Consider the following 22179-nt stretch of genomic DNA (forward strand, 5'->3'; position numbering starts at 1 on the left):
GACATAAACACTCCCATTACCACACATTGTAACGCCGGAAATGCATATCCTCCTATTTCCATCTATTGTACTATTACTTATTTGTTACCTGAAAATATGACATATCTGTGTCTTTATATACTGTAATAGTTTTACTATTTGTATATATATGCATTTATGTCGATGTCTAATTGGTTTGTTTTGTGAATATTACTTGTATTTATACGCTGGGTCTGGCCTAGGGAAAACTATGCTATCGAACGAATATATCGATAGGTCGTGTGGAGAACCAAAGTGTTTAGGATCTTTGGTAGTGAACTCTGTCGCGTGGAGCGCGGGCAGAGGGGAGTCTGGCTGGAGTAGTGCAGTGGAGCAGGTGTGTTGTGTGACGCTCCCGCGAGTTGCCGCGCTTTCGGGGTTTGGCAGCGTCTAATTGCGCTCGAATTGCTATGATAGTTTCTGACACGGTGTCGCGGACGGGAAGCATTAGCTGGCACACATCAAGAACCCGTTTCGCCTCGTGACCGTGTCGAGAAGAAGGCGCGCCAACATCCAGATTCTGCAACAGCGACGGCCGACAATGAGTGACTGTCGCCACCTGCTCGACCGACGACTGCGAACCTTCAATCAACCAACAAGGAAGACTGGCAGCACGTTAAGTTTTAGAACTGTATGGCAGACCTCAGCTTTTCAAACTGTTCCATTTTCATAACAAAAATTACAGCAACTTAGCATGAACATTTGTTGCTCATTGTCCCAATTGCATTACCAAGCAAGGTCCCTTCCTTTTCCGGAATGAACCCGAGTGTCGTTGAAATTCAAACGCCAGCATTAAAGTAATATCATTCCATTTCACTGTGTTAATTTCAAAGTTCAGTTAAAGTATTCATAGCTGGCTACAATATTTAGATTACACAAGCACAAATTAAGAGTGTGAGTTTTGTTACCATATTTTATCTTACCTGTGACTGCAGCTCAGCTTGGTACATACTAAATTTTACTATTGTTAATTGTTCAGAATCATGTAATTCAAGTTCAAAGTTAAATCTCTTATTTCTAAATTGCGTAGATTCAAGTAGCTTTTGAAATGATTGTTGAGGTAGCCCAAGACTAACTTTATTTTACTGAATTTCGTAGTGCTTCAGAAACAAATCTCACTATTAATTTCAGTCACTAAATTAACTTTCAGTTTTCCGGTTTTATTAATTCTTTTGCTAAATTAAGTCAGAGTGTAGCGAAATTTATTACTTCTGACAAACTTTCAGTTTTCACACAACACGTGTCAACCTTCAGTTGCCACGCTTTTAGTGCTAATTATATGTGCAATAACCTTTCTTTTTCAGTTACGATAGTAATTGTCCATAGGACTGGTGACCATAATTTTCCCCAAACCTCAAATATCTAATTACCGCTAGTTAATTGTTAATGTAACGGCCGCACATTTACTTTCTTTATTAACTTTACCCCTTTTCAAAATTAATTTCCACCAGTTTCATTAGCATTTTTCCTTTAATGTAGATGTAACCCTTTCCTCCCTCTTTACCGACAGATAAACTTCGGTGACGATTGCTTTTCCCAAATTCCCATTAGGTACACGCGGTTTAATTTTTCACCGTCATTAAGGTCGATAAGTGAGGGGGAGGTTACAACATGACATCAAACTTGTCCTCTGCTCCAAACCCCTGGTCACGACAGTGTCACATACCGCTACCGCTACCTCAAGGAACCCCCCCCCCCCCATCCCGTCCTTCCTAGCTGCCTTGGCCACCCTGTGCAACGTCCTCCTCTCCTCCGGCTTTTACACTAATCTCTGTGGAATACTTCCTGTGTCCTGCTGTTCCCTAAACCCAACACCCCCACCCCCCTCTGACACTTCTTCCTATGGTCCGATCTGCCTAACCTCCATGTTCAGTAAGGTCTCCGAGTCCATCCTCTTACTCCGTATTCATCACCACCTTAACCAGCATCACCTCCATCCGCTTACCTAGTGTGGCTCCCGGCCCTCCTTCTCAACGGACAACCAGCCCCTTAACCTTACCAACATTCTTTCCCTCCAACGTAACTCCCATCACTCTGCTATCTTTGTTTCCCTCAACGTCCAGAATACCTATGACTGTATCTGAAATCACCGCAGCACAGATTAAGTTGTTGTACCTGTTAGCACTTTAACAGGCAACACGTTTCAAGTTGTGAACAGTATGTGTGTGCGCATTTTCACGCGCACGCATGCACTGGTACTGTGATGCATACTACTATTAACCATTACCAATTCACAGTGCAAATAACCCTGGACGAAGAGAGAGATGGAACCCATGTGGCGAGCACCTGAGGAGCAGACATTGGAGCCATTCTACTAACTTGTAGTGGGTACACGGGCGGATGCCCTCGCCTTGCTTGAGAATGGACACATTGTGAAGATGATAATGATGATGATGATTGGTTTGTGGGGAGCTCAACTGCGCGGTTATCAGCGCCCGTACAAATTCCCAACCTTTTCTGAGTCCAATCTCGCCAGTTTCAGGAATGATGAGCAAATGATGAGGACAATACCCATTCATCTCGAGGCAGGTAAAAATCCCTGACCCCGCCTGCGTTCGAACCCGGGACCCCGTGCTCGGGAAGCTAGAAGGAGACCGCGAGACCACGAGCTGCGGACCATTACGAAGGGCCTGGCGGGCAGTAAGAAGAGTGCCAAAACTGATGGACCCTGCAGCCATTAGGATGGAGTGTCAAGAAAGCACATGTGAAGGCTTGTTCATTCTTCAGTCTCGCAGCAGCCATTGTTAACGTACCTTAGAAAGCAAGAATGTGTCAAAAATACCCACACTCCATAGGCACTGAGAGAGAGCATACACAAATCGCCAAAAAATCGCACAGGGAGGCGTGTCAAACAAAAGAACTGCAAAATATGTCAGCAAGCTTAAAAAAATGTTTTCTGGACAGTAAGGATTTCCTTAAAAATCACGAACGCCAGCTGATTCTGAAATGAAGCACATACATGTGACTGACCAGGTCTGATACAGAAATCGCCTTACGGAGAGGTGTTGTTTGGTTGCTTTCACAGCAACTTAGGAATGCAGGAAAACATCGGAACATTGTACAACAACGCTGGGAACAGGTTTGACATTGAAATTTTGAGAAAGACGCAGATTCCCGAGGCGTACATCAGCTCACGTAATATAAAGAATTTCCAGTCCGCACTGGGAGGCGTGACAATGAAACAGTGATCAGTCAATGGGCAGTATTGTAAATTTAGTCCGCGAATGGTAATGTCAAAAGGAGGATAATTTCGAGGAGTCGTTGAGCTGAGAGGTGGATGAAAAGTAAAGAGGACTTTCGGCGAGACAGTGCTGAAGCTAGAGACCATGGAGGGCTCTTCCATCTATCATCAACATACACCTTCCGACAACGCGATGGCGCTACTTCTGCTGCGGCAACACACAGCGACCTGTCCATGTAGACATCGCTCCGCCCCCTAGCTGCACAGGAGCGGCACTCCGGGCAGAGCTGCCATCTCGAGCCGCACAGCTACGAGGTGACACACCGTCCCTTCCAATGGCCTGCCACGGTCGTCACCATATGACAAACGTCTATGAAGAACGGTGAGAAGATTCATTCCCCGTCCTTCCCCTTAATAAATGAGTCATGTCCACGCCCACTCAAATAGGCCCTGAGATTTTTAATTTTTCTGTGTGTCTGAAGGCTACTGAAATAAATACATCTACATGGATAATCCGCAAATCACATTTAAGTGCCTGCCAGAAGGTTCATCGAACCACCTTCACAATTCTCTATTATTCCAGTCTCCAATAGGGCGCGGAAAGAACGAACACCTATATCTTTCCGTACGAGCTCTGATTTCCCTTATTTTTTGGTGGTGATAGTTTCTCCTTATGTAGGTCGTTATCAACAAAATATTTTCGCATTCGGAGGACAAAGGTGGTGATTGGAATTTCGTGAGAAGATTCCATCGCAACGAAAAACGCCTTTCTTTTAATGATGTCCACCTCCAATTCTGTATCATTTCTGTGACACTCTCTCCCATATTTAGCGATAATACAAAACGTGCTGCCCTTCTTTGAACTTTTCGATGTACTCCGTCAGTCCTATCTGGTAAGGATCCCACACCGCGCAGCAGTATTCTTAAAGAGGACGGACAAGCGTAGTGTAGGCAGTCTCCATAGTAGATCTGTTACGTTTTCTAAGTGTTCTGCCAGTGAAACGCAGTCTTTGGTTAGCCTTCCTCACATTTTCTATGTGTTCCTTCCAATTTAAGTTGTTCGTAATTGAAATACCTAGGTATTTGGTTGAATTTACGGCTTTTAGATTAGAATGATTATCGTGTAACCGAGGTTTAACGAATTCCTTTTAGCACTCATGTGGATGACCTCACACTTTTCGTTATTGTCAACTGTCAATTTTCGCACCATTCAGATATCTTTTCTAAATCGTTTTGCAATTTGTTTTGCTCTTTTGTTGACTTTGTTAGTCGATAAACGACAGCGTCATCTGAAAACAACCTAAAACGGCTGCTCAGATTGCCTTACAAATTGTTTATATAGATAAGGAACAGCAAAGGGCCTATAACACTATCTTGGGGAACGCCAGAATCACTTATGTTTTACTCGATGACTTTCCGTCAATTACTACGAACTGTGACCTCTCTGACGGGAAATCACAAATCCAGTCACATAACTGAGACGATATTCCATAAGCACGCAATGTCACTACAAGCCGCTTGTGTGGTACAGTGTCAAAAGCCTTCCGGAAATCCAGGAATCGGTAATCGATCTGAAATCCCTTGTCAATAGCACTCAACACTTCATGTGAATAAAGAGCTAGTTGTGTTTCACAGAAACGATGTTTTCTAAACCCATGTTGACAGTGTGTCAATAGACAGTTTTCTTCGAGGTAATTCATAATGTTTGAACACAATATATGTTCCAGAATCCTGCAGCATATCGACGTTAATGATACGGGCCTGTAATAAAGTGGATTACTCCTAGTACCTATCTTGAATATTGGTGTGACCTGTGCAACTTTCCAGTCTTTGGGTACGGATCTATCGTCGAGCGCACTGTTCTATATGATTGTTAAGTATGGAGCTAATGCATCAGCATATTCTGAAAGGAACCTAATTGGAATACAGTCTGGACCAGAAGACTTGCTTTTATTAAATGATTTAAGTTGTTTCACTACTCCGAGGATATTTACTTCTACGTTACCCATGTTGGCAGCTGTTCTCGATTCGAATTCTTGAATATTTACTTCGTCTTCTTTTGTGAAGGCATTTCGGAAGGCTGTGTTTAGTAACTCTCCTTTTGCAGCACTGTCTTTGATGGTACCTCCATTGCTATCGCGCAGAGAAAGTATTAATTGTGCTTGCCGCTAACATACTCCACATACGACCAGAACCTCTTTGGATTTTCTTCCAGGTTTCGAGACATAGTTCCGTTGTGGAAACTGTTATAAGCATCTCGCATTGAAGTCCGCGCTAAATTTCGAGTTTCTATAAAAGAAGGCCAATCTTGAGGATTCTGCTTCTGTTTAAATGTGGCATGTTTATTTCGTTGTTTCTGCAACAGTGTTCTAACCAGTTTTGTGTACCAAGGAGGATCAGCTCCGTCGTTTATTAATTTATTTGGTACAAATCTCTCAATTCAAATGGTTCAATTGGCTCTGAGCACTATGGAACTTAATATCTGAGGTCATCAGTCCCCTAGACTTAGAACTACTTAAACCTAACTAACATAAGGACATCACACACATCCATGCCTGAGTCAGGATTCGAACCTGCGATCGTAGCAGCAGCGCGGCCACAACGACCCACTGTCTCTCAATTGCTGTCTATACTATTTCTTCTAATTCACGCCAAATCTGGTCTATACTTATATTATTAATTTGGAATGAGTGGAGATTTTCTCTCAGGAAGGCGGCAAGTGATTTTTTATCTGCTTTTTTGAATTGGTATACTTTTCGTTTATTTTTGGAGTATTCTGGGACTACAATATTCAATCGTTGAAACAAATGTAATTAAAAATCAATTTTTATCTGTGTGCGTTATAATACGTGTGTTATTATTTTCTAGCAGACTGATGAATGTGCAGCGTGTATTTCATCATATCACAGTTTACTACACAGTGAAGAGTCATGTAAATTTAACTTTCGTTATCATTTTGTTTATGTTGGTATGGTGAACCAAGTACAAACTCACGCTAACGACAGTTATGGTTATTGTTATCTGGCTTCAAAGTATTAATGTTTATTCGCAACGGAATTTATCTGTCTGTACCAGTTGTCCGGCTGCCTTTATTAACTGAATCTGGCTGCAAGGAAAGTTATCTAAAGCATTTGCGACACGCAACCCACTGACAGTCCTTAATCATCTTCTTCGTCTGAAGAAGAGTTATGTCCTCACGCAACAAGATGCAGTTCTCTGTTAACCTGAGACGAGGGATTCAGCGTTGGATTACTTTCTTGAAATAATTTCGTTGGACAACGATGTTTTGAAATGAGAAAAATCTACACTCTTTCGTTTTGTATTATCAATTATTATTTGCGCTATATGATAATGCAGGCTTTCTCGGCGAATCTCGATGACAAAATCTTCTTGGGTTGACAGCCGAGTCAATGTGTTGTTTTCCAGCAACGTTTCAGCAAGTTTCTTACTTGCCATCTTCGCCGGAAGATGGCAACTAAGAAACTTGCTGAAACGTTGCTCGAAAACAACATATTGACTCGGCTGTCAACCCGGGAAGATTTTATCATTATTTGCGCTGTTACGTTAAGACCTCAATTGTTATGTTAGCTGTTATTCCTCGTTATTACTGGACTACCTGTGCTCAAGATGTTGCACTCTCTCAAAACTGGACTTGTGCCGGCAGTGTTATATTCAATATTCCAAACTTTCTTCCACACTTCTTACTCTGCCACAGCTATCCCACTATTTCCTCACATAATTAGACATCATGTTTCCCTTTCTTGTCTCTATTCTGTTCCCTTGCTTGGAGTCACCTCCAGGGGGGTATCCTTTCGGCTGACGCCCTGGTGTAACGTACGTCATTTGCGACGCTAGTCACGTATTTCATCGTATGTGCTCCCGTGATTTAACTATGAGAGCAATATAACCTTTCAACAGTTTCGTTTGTTATGCGGTGCTTCCTTCAAACTGCTACATGTACTGAATTTTAAGTTTTAAATTACTTTACCTGTACAGGTCAGTCAAATGAAAACGAGAAAGACGGAAAAAAGTAAGTAAACTGTTTATTAAATTAGAAGTAACCGCCATAACTGTTAATACATTTTTCCCACAGTGGAGCAAGACACTCATTCCCTTCATGGGAAAGTGTCTCACGTTTCTTACGGATAAGTACTTGTAAGAGGTGTGGACCTCTTCTTTCGAAGAAAATCGAGGCATAGAATGTCTTCCTTCACGGCTCCAGAGGTACGGAAATTGCATGGGGAGAGATCGAGACGGTATGGAATATGTGTTGTGGCTTCCCAACCAAACTCTTGCAGCGTACTCGAAACACTGTTGGTACGTGTAGACACCCCCCCCCCCTCCCCACATTCGCTGGGAAACCCTTACACTCTTACAAGGCGGTGGCGATTTCTTCTGAATAGCACGTTGAAAAGCATCCCAGATACGGTGGCCTGGAGCCACTCTGTAGCTGTTCTGGACGTGTTGGGTGTCGCATTGTCCTGCTGGAATTGCCCTAGTCCGTCAGAATGCACAATGGACATGAATGGATGCAGGTGATCAGACAGGATGCTTACATACGTGTCACGTGTCAGACTCGTATCTACACGTATCAGGGATCCCATATCACGCCAACTGCACACGCTCCACACCATTACAGCCTCCACCAGCTTGAACAGTCCCCTGCTATCATGCCTTCCACTCTGAAAGCCCATATCGATGATGTTCCGTTGAATGGTTCGCACCCTGACACTTGTTGATAACGCGGCACTGAAATCTGCAGCAATTTTCGGAATAATTGCGGTTCTGTCACGTTGAATGAGTCTCTTCACTCGCCATTGGTCCCGTTCTTGCTGGATTTTCTTTCGGCCGCAGCGATGTTGGAGATCCGATGTTTTCCGGATTCCTGATATTCACGGTACACTCGTGAAATAGTCGCACGGGAAAATTCTCACTTCATCGCTTCCTCGGGCATGCTGTGTCCCATCGTTCGTGCGCCGACTGTAACACCATGTTCAAACTCACTTAAATCTTGATGAGCTGCCGTTATAGCAACAGTAACCGATCTAACAACTGCGCCAGACATTTTTGCCTTATAGAGGTGTTGCCGGCTGCAGCGCCGTATTCTGCCTGCTTACCTGTCTCTGTGTTTTAATAGGCATACCTATACCAGTCTCTTCGACGCTTCAGTGTGTTTGGGAGCCCTTGGTGACGCCAGGCGCGCCCTCTGTGCCGCAGGTGCCATCATCTTCGGCTCGGACCAGGAGGTGGCGGGTGTGATGCGCGCGGTGCGGCGCTGCAACGCCACCGGCTCCTTCTCGTGGATCGGCTCGGACGGCTGGAGCGCGCGTTCGCTCGTGTCCGACGGCAACGAGCTGGAGGTGGAAGGCACGCTGTCCGTGCAGCCGCAGGCCAACCCTGTGCAGGGCTTCCACGACTACTTCCTGTCGCTCACCGTCGAGAACAACCGTCGCAACCCCTGGTTTGTCGGTAAGTGGCCGCCGCTCTCCGAGCGCTGCGCAGCCGGCGGTAGTTTAGCATGATACGTCGATGAGCCAAAAGGTCAAGCTTGCCCACCGCTGGATTGAACATCGCTTCGCAGCGTTGCGCGTACACAACGCGGAAAGGAAAGTATAAAGTGAACCGTCAATTAGGGTGATTCACAAACAACAACTCAAGTACACATGTTATTTCAAAAACGTTTTCGTCGTGGAAGTAGGGGCCAGGACGTGCTGGTGAAAAAACACACATTGATAAGGTTATGTTTCATTTTAAAAGGCTTTCTCAGTAATAAATTTTTAAGTCTGGCATTTCTTTTAAAAAAAAGAAATACAAAACAATTTCAAATAGCTTGACAATTTCCATTATGAAAAGGAGATTACCAGGTATGACATTAACAACTTGCCAATAATGAGATTTTAACTTTATATACACTCCTGGAAACGGAAAAAAGAACACATTGACACCGGTGTGTCAGACCCACCATACTTGCTCCGGACACTGCGAGAGGGCTGTACAAGCAATGATCACACGCACGGCACAGCGGACACACAAGGAACCGCGGTGTTGGCCGTCGAATGGCGCTAGCTGCGCAGCATTTGTGCACCGCCGCCGTCAGTGTCAGCCAGTTTGCCGTGGCATACGGAGCTCCATCGCAGTCTTTAACACTGGTAGCATGCCGCGACAGCGTGGACTTGAACCGTATGTGCAGTTGACGGACTTTGAGCGAGGGCGTATAGTGGGCATGCGGGAGGCCGGGTGGACGTACCGCCGAATTGCTCAACACGTGGGGCGTGAGGTCTCCACAGTACATCGATGTTGTCGCCAGTGGTCGGCGGAAGGTGCACGTGCCCGTCGACCTGGGACCGGACCGCAGCGACGCACGGATGCATGCCAAGACCGTAGGATCCTACGCAGTGCCGTAGGGGACCGCACTGCCACTTCCCAGCAAATTAGGGACACTGTTGCTCCTGGGGTATCGGCGAGGACCATTCGCAACCGTCTCCATGAAGCTGGGCTACGGTCCCGCACACCGTTAGGCCGTCTTCCGCTCACGCCCCAACACCGTGCAGCCCGCCTCCAGTGGTGTCGCGACAGGCGTGAATGGAGGGACGAATGGAGACATGTCGTCTTCAGCGATGAGAGTCGCTTCTGCCTTGGTGCCAATGATGGTCGTATGCGTGTTTGGCGCCGTGCAGGTGAGCGCCACAATCAGGCCTGCATACGACCGAGGCACACAGGGCCAACACCCGGCATCATGGTGTGGGGAGCGATCTCCTACACTGGCCGTACACCACTGGTGATCGTCGAGGGGACACTGAATAGTGCACGGTACATCCAAACCGTCATCGAACCCATCGTTCTACCATTCCTAGACCGGCAAGGGAACTTGCTGTTCCAACAGGACAATGCACGTCCGCATGTATCCCGTGCCACCCAACGTGCTCTAGAAGGTGTAAGTCAACTACCCTGGCCAGCAAGATCTCCGGATCTGTCCCCCATTGCGCATGTTTGGGACTGGATGAAGCGTCGTCTCACGCGGTCTGCACGTCCAGCACGAACGCTGGTCCAACTGAGGCGCCAGGTGGAAATGGCATGGCAAGCCGTTCCACAGGACTACATCCAGCATCTCTACGATCGTCTCCATGGGAGAATAGCAGCCTGCATTGCTGCGAAAGGTGGATATACACTGTACTAGTGCGGACATTGTGCATGCTCTGTTGCCTGTGTCTATGTGCCTGTGGTTCTGTCAGTGTGATCATGTGATGTATCTGACCCCAGGAATGTGTCAATAAAGTTTCCCCTTCCTGGGACAATGAATTCACGGTGTTCTTATTTCAATTTCCAGGAGTGTATATATATGACAACAGTTAAAAAACTCTTTTAAAAATAGCTCTATGTAAAGGATATTGCAAGGTTTGACGTTAACAATAAGAAGATTTTAAACTTGTTATATCAATAAGGGAACAATTCCAAAAAAAACTTTACGTTTCTAGCTTGTACTAAGCAAAAATAGTTCTCTCTCGCCAGTTACATAACTTAAATTTGTTACAAGATAAATGTGAATAAGCCAGCGCACGAACTTTCACATTGAAGGCAGTTCGCAACAAAAAATTATTCTTAGCTCGGTGAGGGAGTGACACGTGTAAAGCGGCCCAAATCACAATAGGCGGAATAGTTACTGGTGGTCTACAGGGCCATAGTAGATCAGCCCCAAAACTTTCATTACAAGCCGCCACCTCCCCGGGTTACTCAAAACCATAAGATGCAGCAAGGGCGAGGCCTGGACAGACTCCGAACCACAGAAATTCGCGACACTGATCCTAAATCACCGAATCGAGGTGTGAATGAAAACGGCCCGACCAAGAAGCAATGACCACATTCCCGCAGACAGGCAAACTAAAACTGTGGTGGGACGACACCAACAAAACCACTGGTGAAGAAACTCATACACTTCACTAGAACTCGAAAACCAACTCTGTTACATAAAACAGTACTCAACTTTTCACACTCAACCCCAGCGCCGGGACACATCACACTTCCAAATGTTCGTCAGAGCCAACCGCTGCCAGTGGTTTCAACGGCCGATAAGAAGGCATACGGTCCCACGCGCTGATCTCCTGCACCACGGCTTCTAAGCTTCATAAGCCACGTACATGCGGTTAAGGCAGACTTAGCCCCTGACAGCCAAGAGGTCGGCCAAAGCACGAGGCAAGCAGTTGACGACCCGCAACAGCAGCGCCGCGCTCGCGCCATCACCTCTCTCGTTCTCCGCCCAGTACGTACTCCTCGATCGTCAGGCGACCGTACACTTGCCAGAGGACGGTAGCGATCCAAACAACGCGCCAAACCGAAAGCGCCACCGCAAACACTAGACGCGAAGCGAAAGCACTCCGCCTGGCGCGCTTTTCGACGAGCCGCACAAAACTACGGCTCATAAAGGGTGTTAAAAATGCCAAATAGTTTGGGAGATAGTAGTAAACATCCGAACAAGGAACAAATTCCAATAAACATGGGTTCGGAAAAGCATACTTCCTGCTTTCTGTAAATTTGTTCATAATCGCTGAAGACGGTTGATTGTGGATATACCGTCTTCGTGGCAGATAGTATAACCGTAATAGGTGACAGTTATTGAACTATGTTAAAAAAATCTAAATTAGTTAAAAACTGCGGCGTGCACACACCTTATGCAACATGTAAACGTCACTACAAATACTCGGTTTTGGGTTATGTCATGTTCGATATGCCTTCCATCATTGACGATGATGTCGCGCAGGCGAATAGCGAAATTTTGCGTGACCCGCTAAAATGCCGAAACATCGATGCTGTCGATGACGTGAAGAATGACTGTTTTCAGCCTAGCAATGAATGGTTTCAAGTTTATTGCTGATCACCTAGTCTTTAACGTAGCCCCAAAAAAAGGAGTCGCATGTGAAATCTGGCTTCGCAGGATAGAGCAGATCAGGTTATGGTTGTGGAGATGGCCGTAATCAGTTACTGATAGTTGCACAAAACACACAAACTTTATTTTCCTAAGAACCACTTAATTACACATTGCCTTAAAAGGATCAAATTAAGACAACACATCTGAAGGCCTAGTTAAGAAAACTTGCAATACCTCCTGGGCTGAAGGCCCGAAACCACACCAAAAACAAGAACAGCTGAAGGCCCGAACACAAGTTATAAAAATTACTTTATAGAATACACGGGACGGAAGGCTTTACTTAAGAAAAAAAGAACTCACGTAAATACTTGGCTGAAGGCCACATACAAGACATTGAACAACTCAGGGCTTAGAGCGTGGATCACAAGAACTTCAGATAGAACAAACGTTCAAAATTTAGTTTTTAAGCAAATCAATCTTCAAATTTCAATTTAAGTCGGCTGAAGGCCTTATTTTTAAAACAAACTAAATTAATAGACGGCTTTAGGCCTCAGACAGTACATCGTACTAAAATGAAAATCACAGTCTAAAACCAACAGGACAGTGGTGCTCAGACGTGTTCCAAGAGTCCGCCTGAGGAGGTAGCTCTAACGTAAGGTGAGGTGAGACAGGCAGCCAGGAGTAAGGTTAAATAATCGGATGGCGACCCGATCCAGGGACGGCTGAAGGGCCGACCAATAACCTAATCAACTCCCTTCTGCCCGACCAATGGTATGACAACGGAAAATATCAGTCGAGGACGAAGATACCAGCCGCACTATGTCTTCAAAATTAGCATATGAAAACAGCCAAGGCACAATAACCATTCTTAAGAAACAAATGTGAACAAACAACTAAAAGGCTGTCGAACTACGCACTGTGCTGGTCAACATCAACATGCAGAGGAAAACACACTGCCAGAAAACTACGCTAACGACCAGGGCAGGTAACTGGGGCGTTAACGGCCACAAGGCAGAAAATACTGCTGGTGCATTTCACTAATAAGTGAGAACCAATTTAATAGTTAAAGACCATACAAGAAGACGGCAGCAAAATTTCGCCAACTCCAACACACCATATATTGCTGCTACCCGTAACGGCCCAGGAAGCAACAACCGGCAATGAATGAAGAGATGTCAGGGCACTTGAGGTGTCATAACAGATTAACTGATCACTCAAGTGTCCAGGTTCGGTGGGCAACGAACTTTTTAGCTCTCGCAGCTAGTGCCTCACAAACCGACCGTTGCGTGGCCTGACCTCGTACCGTAGAGACTTCCTCGCTGCTTTGTCCCAACCGACCAACTGCCACACACACCACCACATGGAAATAACGTGGTCACACCAAAGATGGTACAGCAGTACTAGTCTCGATAAGCGCTGCTGCTGCCACTGATGGAGGCAAGTCAGCAACTCATTATGATAGTAACTCAGGGAAAAATAAGATGCCACTCAATTTCGACAAACTGCCAAAGAACAAACGGCATCAACGCGAGCCAGCCACAGCTCAGCATGTGTTCAAATCTGGAGAATATGATGGCCAATCTAGGCCCATGCCATTGGCCTCTGGGTACCCCAGACTCAGGATTCAGTCCCCTAGCTGCTCCTCCAAAACATCACTCTCCTGCATGAATCACACCTTGTTGAAACCAGGGTCACTTTGGACAATGGGGATAAAAATCATCTTCCAAAACTTTCACATACCGTTCGGTAATGACCATGCCATCGAGGAACATCGCACCGATTATTCCGTGACTGGACATTGCACACCACACAGTCACTGGTTGAGGGTGAAGAGACTTCTCGATCACGAAATGATCAGTCCCCCAAGTGTGCCAACTTTGCTTATTGACGAACCATCCAAATGAAAGTGGGCTTCGTTGCCAAACCAAACAATATTTACATATTAATTCCCATCATCATGCCCCACAGCCAACCGTGCAGTTTGAACATTCTAACGCAATCCGTTCAGACGTTATGGCGATTTTATTTCATATAGTTAAATGATTGTCACCCTGTAGGTGAAACAAATACTGTATGGACACAGTTGTGTGCCCTGTAGTGATTCGTCAACCGGTTTTACTACTGTACATGTCTCACTGTATCGACGTCCGGTATTCTAGTGCATTCAGTTCTGTTCACCGATCTGCTCGTGCAAGCTGACTGGAGCTCACCTTGCAGCCGTGAGCAACAGAGCGGCTCACTGCGACACTGCGAGTAATGGAAGGGGAAGGGGTGGGGAGTGGTGAGGAGGGGGGGGGAGGAAACGGATTGGTTTGTTAACTTTGGGGGGGAGGGAGGACCAAACAGCGAGGTCGTCCGTCCCATCCGATTAGGTAAGGATGGGGAAGAAAGTCGGGCTTGCCCTTTCAAAGGAACCCTCCCAGTATTTGCTTGAAGTGATTTAGTGATATCACAGAAAACGAAAATCAGAATGGCCGGATGCGAGTCCAGAGCTAACCATTGCGCCACCTCGCTCAGTGAGGAATCGGAACAAGGCAGTTCGGCTAAAGTAACTGTAGTCAACGAGTCTATTCTGTTGCCGCAGAAAAGTGATATAGAGATGTGCCGCTTCACGGCGGCTAATTAATGCCTCCCGTTGTAAATTTACTACCGAAAACTTTTGCATTCATGAGAAATTATTACGAAATGAAACATAACATTTCTCTTACTTGTTAAGGCAGAGAACACGTGGCAGCCATGTACGAAACATGATGATTGTTGTTTCAGCACACACAAATTTAAATTTCCAAAAAATGGTTCAAATAGCTCTGAGCACTATGCGACTTAACTGCTTTGGTCATCAGTCCCCTAGAACTTAGAACTACTTAAACCTAACTAACCTAAGGACATCACACACATCCATGCCCGAGGCAGGATTCGAACCTGCGACCGTAGCGGTCACGCGGCTCCAGACTGTAGCGCCTAGAACCGCACGGCCACTCCAGCCGGCAAATTTCCATCAACATGTGTTTTTTACTATTTTATTCACTCGTTAAACATGTCAATAAATAATACTTATTTTGCTTTTCACTAAAGCATCAGTGACTGGTGTCACTTTCTGAGCACTGCTAATTCTAAGGTGATCTTTTAAACTGAAGCCTCTCAGTGAGCTTCTGTATGTCGATTTCCTTCTCTTCATTATGGAAAAAAAAGTTGCTCGCACAGACATGAAGGTCCAGACATCGACATAATCTTAGCTGAATACGTGTATTGAAAAAAATTTTTATACGTTTACAAGACTTATTTCATCATGAGATTGCCTGTCACGCTGCAAGTCTGAAAGAGGTATTCTCCGCTTTAATCACTGCCCCATCAAGTACATAAGACTGCGTTTAAAACTACGACTAACTTTGCACACTGTCATTCTGAAGAAAAAGCACGGTTTCCAATTCCCCTGCGCTACATAACGACTTCTGACAGCCACATTTTGCCGCGAGCACTTACTGCTCACGCTACGAGCTATCTCCTGAGCAGACCTGCTCTAACATACCCATCAGTCTGAGCACTGGGCAGTCAACAGGCAGTTGCGTTGTTCGCGTTCTGCTGTAGGTACTGTAGTTTTAGTTTTTCAATATGTGTTGTTGTGCAGTAAATTACTTGCAGCGCGGCGTATTTATCGTAGAGTCGCTATTTAGTACTCACAAAAATGATTTAATTGTTATGTTTTCTGTTACTGTGATGTACTGTTCTGTACACGAATGGCTGATTACATTCCACGTGTTACCGATGGAGGCATGCTCCAGAAGTGAAATATTTGACATGATTTTCCGCTAGGGATTAGCAACCGGGAGTAATCTGCGTGCCCGTGTCCTCTACTCGGAAAAGTATATCAAGTCGCCAAGAACCATCTGATAAGCTGTTCGGCAGAGTTCTTCAGTTTTTTAAGGACACAGGTGTGACACGCGCACCTCCCGCCAATATTTCAACAAAGGCTTAATCAGTCTTATACCAAACAATTAAATATTATATGCGGAGATAGGAAATCACGGGAACAACTGAAATAGCACATCACTTCACTACAATTTGGAAAAATGGTTCAAATGGCTCTGAGCACTATGGGACTTAACTTCTAAGGTCATCAGTCCCCTAGAACTTAGAACTACTTAAACCTAACTAACCTAAGGACATCACATCCATCCATGCCCGAGGCAGGATTCGAACCTGCGACCGTAGCGGCCGCGCGGTTCCAGACTGTAGCGCCTTTAACCGCTTGGCCACCACGGCCGGCTACAATTTGCATTTATTGTAACACTTGATAACAGATCAAGAAAGTGTCGCGTGTTACACAGCACCAAAACAATAATAAACACCTGATTCAATTTTCTTCACTTTAGTTAAGGTTCAACAGGCGAACACAATTTAAGTTCTCCTATAAACATAAATATGCGAGTAGGCGCGTTAAAGAACAGGTTATGAAACACTCACTTATAACATCAAGGCTGGCAAATAAAGTGAAAATAATTAGCAAGTTTACTCATCGACTAGAACATTAAGGTGAATAACAGGAAAGTGCACCGTCCACAACACCTTACGGCGACAGTTAACCTCCAATAAGTTCCTTTCTTTACAATATGACATTAAGTACAGCTCATTAGTAATAAAAACACAGTTAGATTCCCCGCGCATAAGCGCGATTAAAAACTGGTGGAAAAACACTAAATTGTAAATTGACAAATCTATACTCAAAGGAGCCGCACGCCATCTAAACACCCTAAAAATGGCAACTTAATGGCTACCTGGAGTAACAAAACTTAGCATGCTTATACATTGACTAGAATAAAGGAATAAATAACACATACACGGCTTCTGACGGCCGACGACAAACTGTGTTGGGCTATCGGACAGTGATTAATTTAAGCTAGCCACAACAAACGGTAACCAGGTTAGCGGCGTATTTAAAGACAAGCGTCGAGCAAGAACCCTGGTCAGAAGGTAATGGAACCAATACTAATTTACAACTAACCACAGCACTGAAATCAACTGATGACATGGTCATGGCGTACGGTGGACAGTCAATAGACTGAACACTCAGTTGAAACCCAAGTCTGCTTAGCCCAAACACCTAGTTTGAGAACGAAACAACCATGAAACAACAGGATGATATTGCAGCTTGCAGTACAAATGCCAGAGCCCGAATATAGCCTTAACCGGAGGTAGGACTAAAGCACACTAGTTTCTCTTTCAATTAAAGCTTCCAAAATAACCAAAACCAGCAGGATTCCCTTACACAGCAGACGTGCCAACACTTCCGTTCATACCCCGGTATTAACTAGCGGAACATAAATCATTGACATTTCAGATAATATTTTAAAACAACATACTTAAATACCTTTGTTTACCACAAGCCTTAATTAGTTAACAGGTTAGGCTCTGTTATTGATGCCACGCAAAGAGGTAGCAAGTTAAGGTCTACAATTTTACTTTGCCATTTAATACGCGTCGTGACGAGGAAAGAAAGAATTCAGCTAATTAATTGAAAGTCACTACTTGGATTCAGTATTTGACGATGTGCTTAACATCAACAGACAAAGGTGAGAGTCAATTTTACACTCGCAAGCAGCACACGCAGAACACGAGCATAACGTGAGCATTAAATAAACTGCTCCTTGTTCAATCATTTACACACCGTCGAAACAGTCTTCGCCGAATTACTGCAGACGCCGGAATCCCCAGTTGCTCGCAAATGACGCAGATAATGGTGAAAACGTCTTACTTTACGTGCTCTGACATCCGCAGGACGGAAGTTTCGATGGACAACCATGCCTCATCCCCTTGGATCCACCTGCGACCAAGACAGTAACATTGGCTCCTATCACGGCTTTAACGATGCATCACACCTGACACGAGTCACGCCAAAACATCAACAAAAACGGCGTGGTCTCCTGTACGCTCTCAGACGTCCACAATCAGAGTTCCTCCTCCCAACCGACGCTCCCCCGCAAACACGGTAGGCAGCCCGCCGCAGCAACGCCACAGTGTCCTCTGGCTAGGATAAGAAAACAGCAGAGCGCGAAGCGGGAATTTCAAAAGGAACGCACTACAGACAAGGAGGAAACGCAGAGAACCAACCGTGACGTTTCGTCACGGTTCAACCGGTTTTCTAGCACCCCACAAGGTGGACAGCCTCGGCAATCCACATATCTCCGATGTAGGAGCGTTTGCTATATTTACTGACTGACCGAAGGACCTGGAACCAGTGTGCGACAATCGGCAGCAGCAGAAGTCGTGGGTCATCCTGTTGCCTACGCGGTTTACACAAGCAGTTGCTCTATCTATAACATCTTAAACGCGTCCAGATCCTGAGATCAGACCACCGTAGCATATTGCAGTTCTATCAGTGGCACTTGCAGAAGTGTGTTTTCGTCGAAAATTTTAATTAACTGTAAGACGGGATTCACTAGAGACTGCAGTCTGAGTATTCATAACCGGCATATGCGGGGTGATGAAAATCCCTACAACAAGCCTGAAAAATAGTACAGCGAGTATTTTAGTTGATACGGCACTAGCTCAATCGCACATTTCGGAATGTCCAGTTTTGGATGAATATCGGTTCTACATTCAATAGGCAGCAACATTTTACTTTTACCGGGCGATGTTTCTACGCATACGGAAATCTTGCCTGCAGGAAGTACAGGTAACAGACAGGCAAAACCTACTCTAACGTTTTTCGAACTTAACGATTACGAGCAACAGTAAAGTACCGATAGCTCTGTGAATTTTGAATTACGTCCAAAATAGTACATAACATTCCGATCCCTTTTCCGTACAAATCTAAATGTGAACCTGCAATCCACTGACAAATTTTAGGCGATTGTTGAGAGATATTTATGAGTATTTTAGCGTAAGGGACCTGTTGTCTCCGATGGCTCGTCACAGATTATTCAGTCTGCTCCCCAAATTGCCTTTGTTTATGTAATAAGACATTTAAAACACTGAAATACTCTGTAAGATGTCATCTTCATTACCCGGTAAGTTCCGGTTTTCCCTTAGTGCCCATGTACACACGCCAAAGCGGAGTACTATGGTGTGGTTGCCGTCACTGCAGTAACAACTGAAGAAGAGAACACGGCAAGTCCCATCGCTCAATTTCCCAGGAACTTCGTTTAGTGGAAAAGGTGTCAAAATAAAGGAATACGTGTCTCGGCTTATACGTAGATACTCGAACGTTTCTGAGAAAACGACGGTCAAAATTTTCGAGATATGTCTAAGGTAATTTTGTGCCTTTCGCCGTGTGATCTCCCGCGACGAAGTAGTGACTTTTTAATTTTGCACCGCGTGTTATTTATTTTATTTTATTTTTATTGTTTCCATTCATCTACCCTTGTTCGTAGGATGTTTCTGCATGAATTTTTCTTATCAAATTAGGGGATACAGGGTGAGTTATAATAATTGTAAAATTGCAACTGCGTTTCTCAGTAAGAGTCGTACTTTGTTATATAATATATGTGTGTATGGTATGTTGAATGGTTACAAACTTTACAAATTCTCAGACTCTAATATTTCATTCTGATACTAAATCTTATACTATTTCTTATATTCCATTCATACTTTTTTCTTGAGGAAGATTTTGTACTTTTCTTGGGTGATACTGATCGTAGAAACATCCGAAACACAGATATTCACGAAAGAAACGTCGTTTACATTGATGAAGATTTCATGCGTTGGCAATAATCTCGCGACAAACCATGCATAACGCATCACCTTTTTCCGAAAACTGGTTCTTTGCAATTCATTTTGCAGCAAGATACACTGCAGGAATTTCAGCTAAAATAATTTGAAATAAATTTCATAATTTCTTTAAAAATCTTTCATCTGACATGCAATTATAGACGAATAATGACAGCGTAATGTCAATGTATACTTGAAAACACTCTTTTAGTAATCTCCTACAGATATGGATATATAAATGAAAACGAAAATAAAATTGTTTTGAACGCAGGACGCAACGTGTAGAAGCAGTAACCCTAACCACTGTGTCACTATTTCGTCTGAGGATATCGCGCTGTAAGAAACAATGAATACTTCGAAAACCTTCGAAAATTTTGATCGTCGTATTTTCAAAGACGATCTAGTATCTACGGACAAGCCGAGACAGGTTGGTTCAAATGGCTCTGAGCACTATGGGACTTAACATCTGAGGTCATCAGTCCCCTAGACCTTAGAACTACTTAAACCTAACTAACCTAAGGACATCACACACATCCATGCCCGAGGCAGGATTCGAACCTGCGACCGTAGCGGTCGCGCGGTTCCAGACTGTAGCGCCTAGAACCGCTCGGCCACTACGGCCGGCCCGAGACATGTGTTCGCTTTTTGTGACCCCTCCTCCATAGAACGAAGTTTCTGGGAAACAGGGTTATGGCACTTGCCGTGTTCTCTTCATCAGCCTTGAGACGCTATGTTGTTCCTCCATTGCAAATCATCTAGAAACGAGGTGCAAATCAGTCCATTCTTCATCAGTAGATCGATTCATACAGCTGTGTACCACTCTTCACGCACAACTAAAACTGTCGATAAACGATCGCAAGACAGAAACGAACAGCACTAAGTCGAAGCTTCAGGACAAAGATCAAAGTGTGCGTTACTGTTGGCTGAGTGAATGGAGCAAGTTTATTTCCAAACAAGACACACATTGCATACCGTTGACAGCTCAACTGTTTTGCAAATAAAGAGTGAAACGGGGTTAGAAATGAAATGCATTTATTCTGTAATGAGCCGCTGGAGACCAAGGCACCCAGATAACAAAATACTCAGAAACTGCCCCTGAACTAAGAAATTTTGTCGGAAAAGTTCAGTTTCACCCTGTATATCGCGACAGGCAGCAATATTAAACCCTGAAATACAGAGCAGCAAGTACTATAGTCGATCTAATACTAACTCAGAGAATCATTTAGAATGTGTAGTTTCAAACTGAAATTGAGTATTACGCATTGTTTATACAGTGTGACTTTTAGATGCTAACGGAAATGTCATTTAATGGTCTGTTGCAATGGTTTAATCAGCAGTTAACGTCAACATTTCTATCAATACGAACGACCTTTGGCATATCTCTATTGCCGCGACGAGCAGCCGCGTGGGAGGCTCCCTCATCTGCACGGATACGGACAGCACAAGCAAAAGTATGCAGTATTCGATCCGTGAAGTTCGCCAAGCTGCCTGGAGGAAGTCCATTTTTTCCAAAGTTAAGACCGTCCTCCGGCTGTTTCAGTACCGAAACTTTTCGTGGTTTTGATAACAGCGTACTTATTTTTTTGGAAAAATTTATTGTATTTCAACTTTGTGGCCGAACATCATTCCTTTCCTCACACTCAGCAGTTATCCAAAGAGTGGCTCCAGAGCATATATTTGGCGGGGGCCGCCAACTTTTTTTCAGACTGAGCGCGGGATGTACAACCAGATAGCATCGCACGGAGAAACGCAATCATCTATCTGCTATAATAAAATGCTTATCTGACAAGTGACACCAAAGCAACACTTCTAGCTTGTTATTTGCTAGGAATACCATTCGTAAGTGGCTCTACGTTTAATGCAGAACATACAAAATATTCTGATGTGAAGCAGAACGTCAAGATAAGACATATTCCCCATTTATTACAGTTTCCTTGACGTCCTAGAAATAATGGGCATCGAACAGACACAGTTTCCTTTATTTTATTTCATATCTTCTGAAGCCGTTTTAGTTTTCACGGCTGGGGTATTTATCGTTGAAATTAGAAGGCTGTAAGCTTTGAATACATATTTTCCGTCCGCATATGTTATTTTTGCAATGAGTCAGTGTGGGCCTAATAACTTTCTCTTCTACTGGGGAAATACAGGCAATATATTTCTGCACTTAAGTTCAGAAAAGCTAGAACATAAAAAAAATCGGAAAACCAATACGTGTAGCTGATATCGAGAACGAAACATTCATACTTTCTGCACTGGCACAAAAGTAATAGTGGAGTTAATTAATTGTCCAGATTATACATACGAGAATGATACCCATCGTCAGAATATTATTGCATTACATTCATTTTCTACAACCAATTATTTGCCCTGTGGATAAATGACGATTAAAAATTAATCTGCAAATAAAAAA

The 22179-nt window shown here is 44.3% G+C and overlaps 1 protein-coding gene across 1 annotated transcript in view; it reads left to right on the forward strand.

The window, feature by feature from the left end:
* Positions 1-22179, forward strand: part of LOC126176735 (metabotropic glutamate receptor 4-like) — an 848202-nt gene that overhangs the window by 561587 nt on the left and 264436 nt on the right. The window contains exon 4 of the mRNA XM_049923904.1: positions 8417-8668. Within this exon, the coding sequence (XP_049779861.1) occupies positions 8417-8668 (252 nt within the window). The remainder of the gene's footprint in view (positions 1-8416; positions 8669-22179) is intronic.

This window comes from Schistocerca cancellata, chromosome 3 (assembly GCF_023864275.1).
Source record: "Schistocerca cancellata isolate TAMUIC-IGC-003103 chromosome 3, iqSchCanc2.1, whole genome shotgun sequence".
Taxonomy (NCBI): Eukaryota; Metazoa; Arthropoda; class Insecta; order Orthoptera; family Acrididae; genus Schistocerca; species Schistocerca cancellata.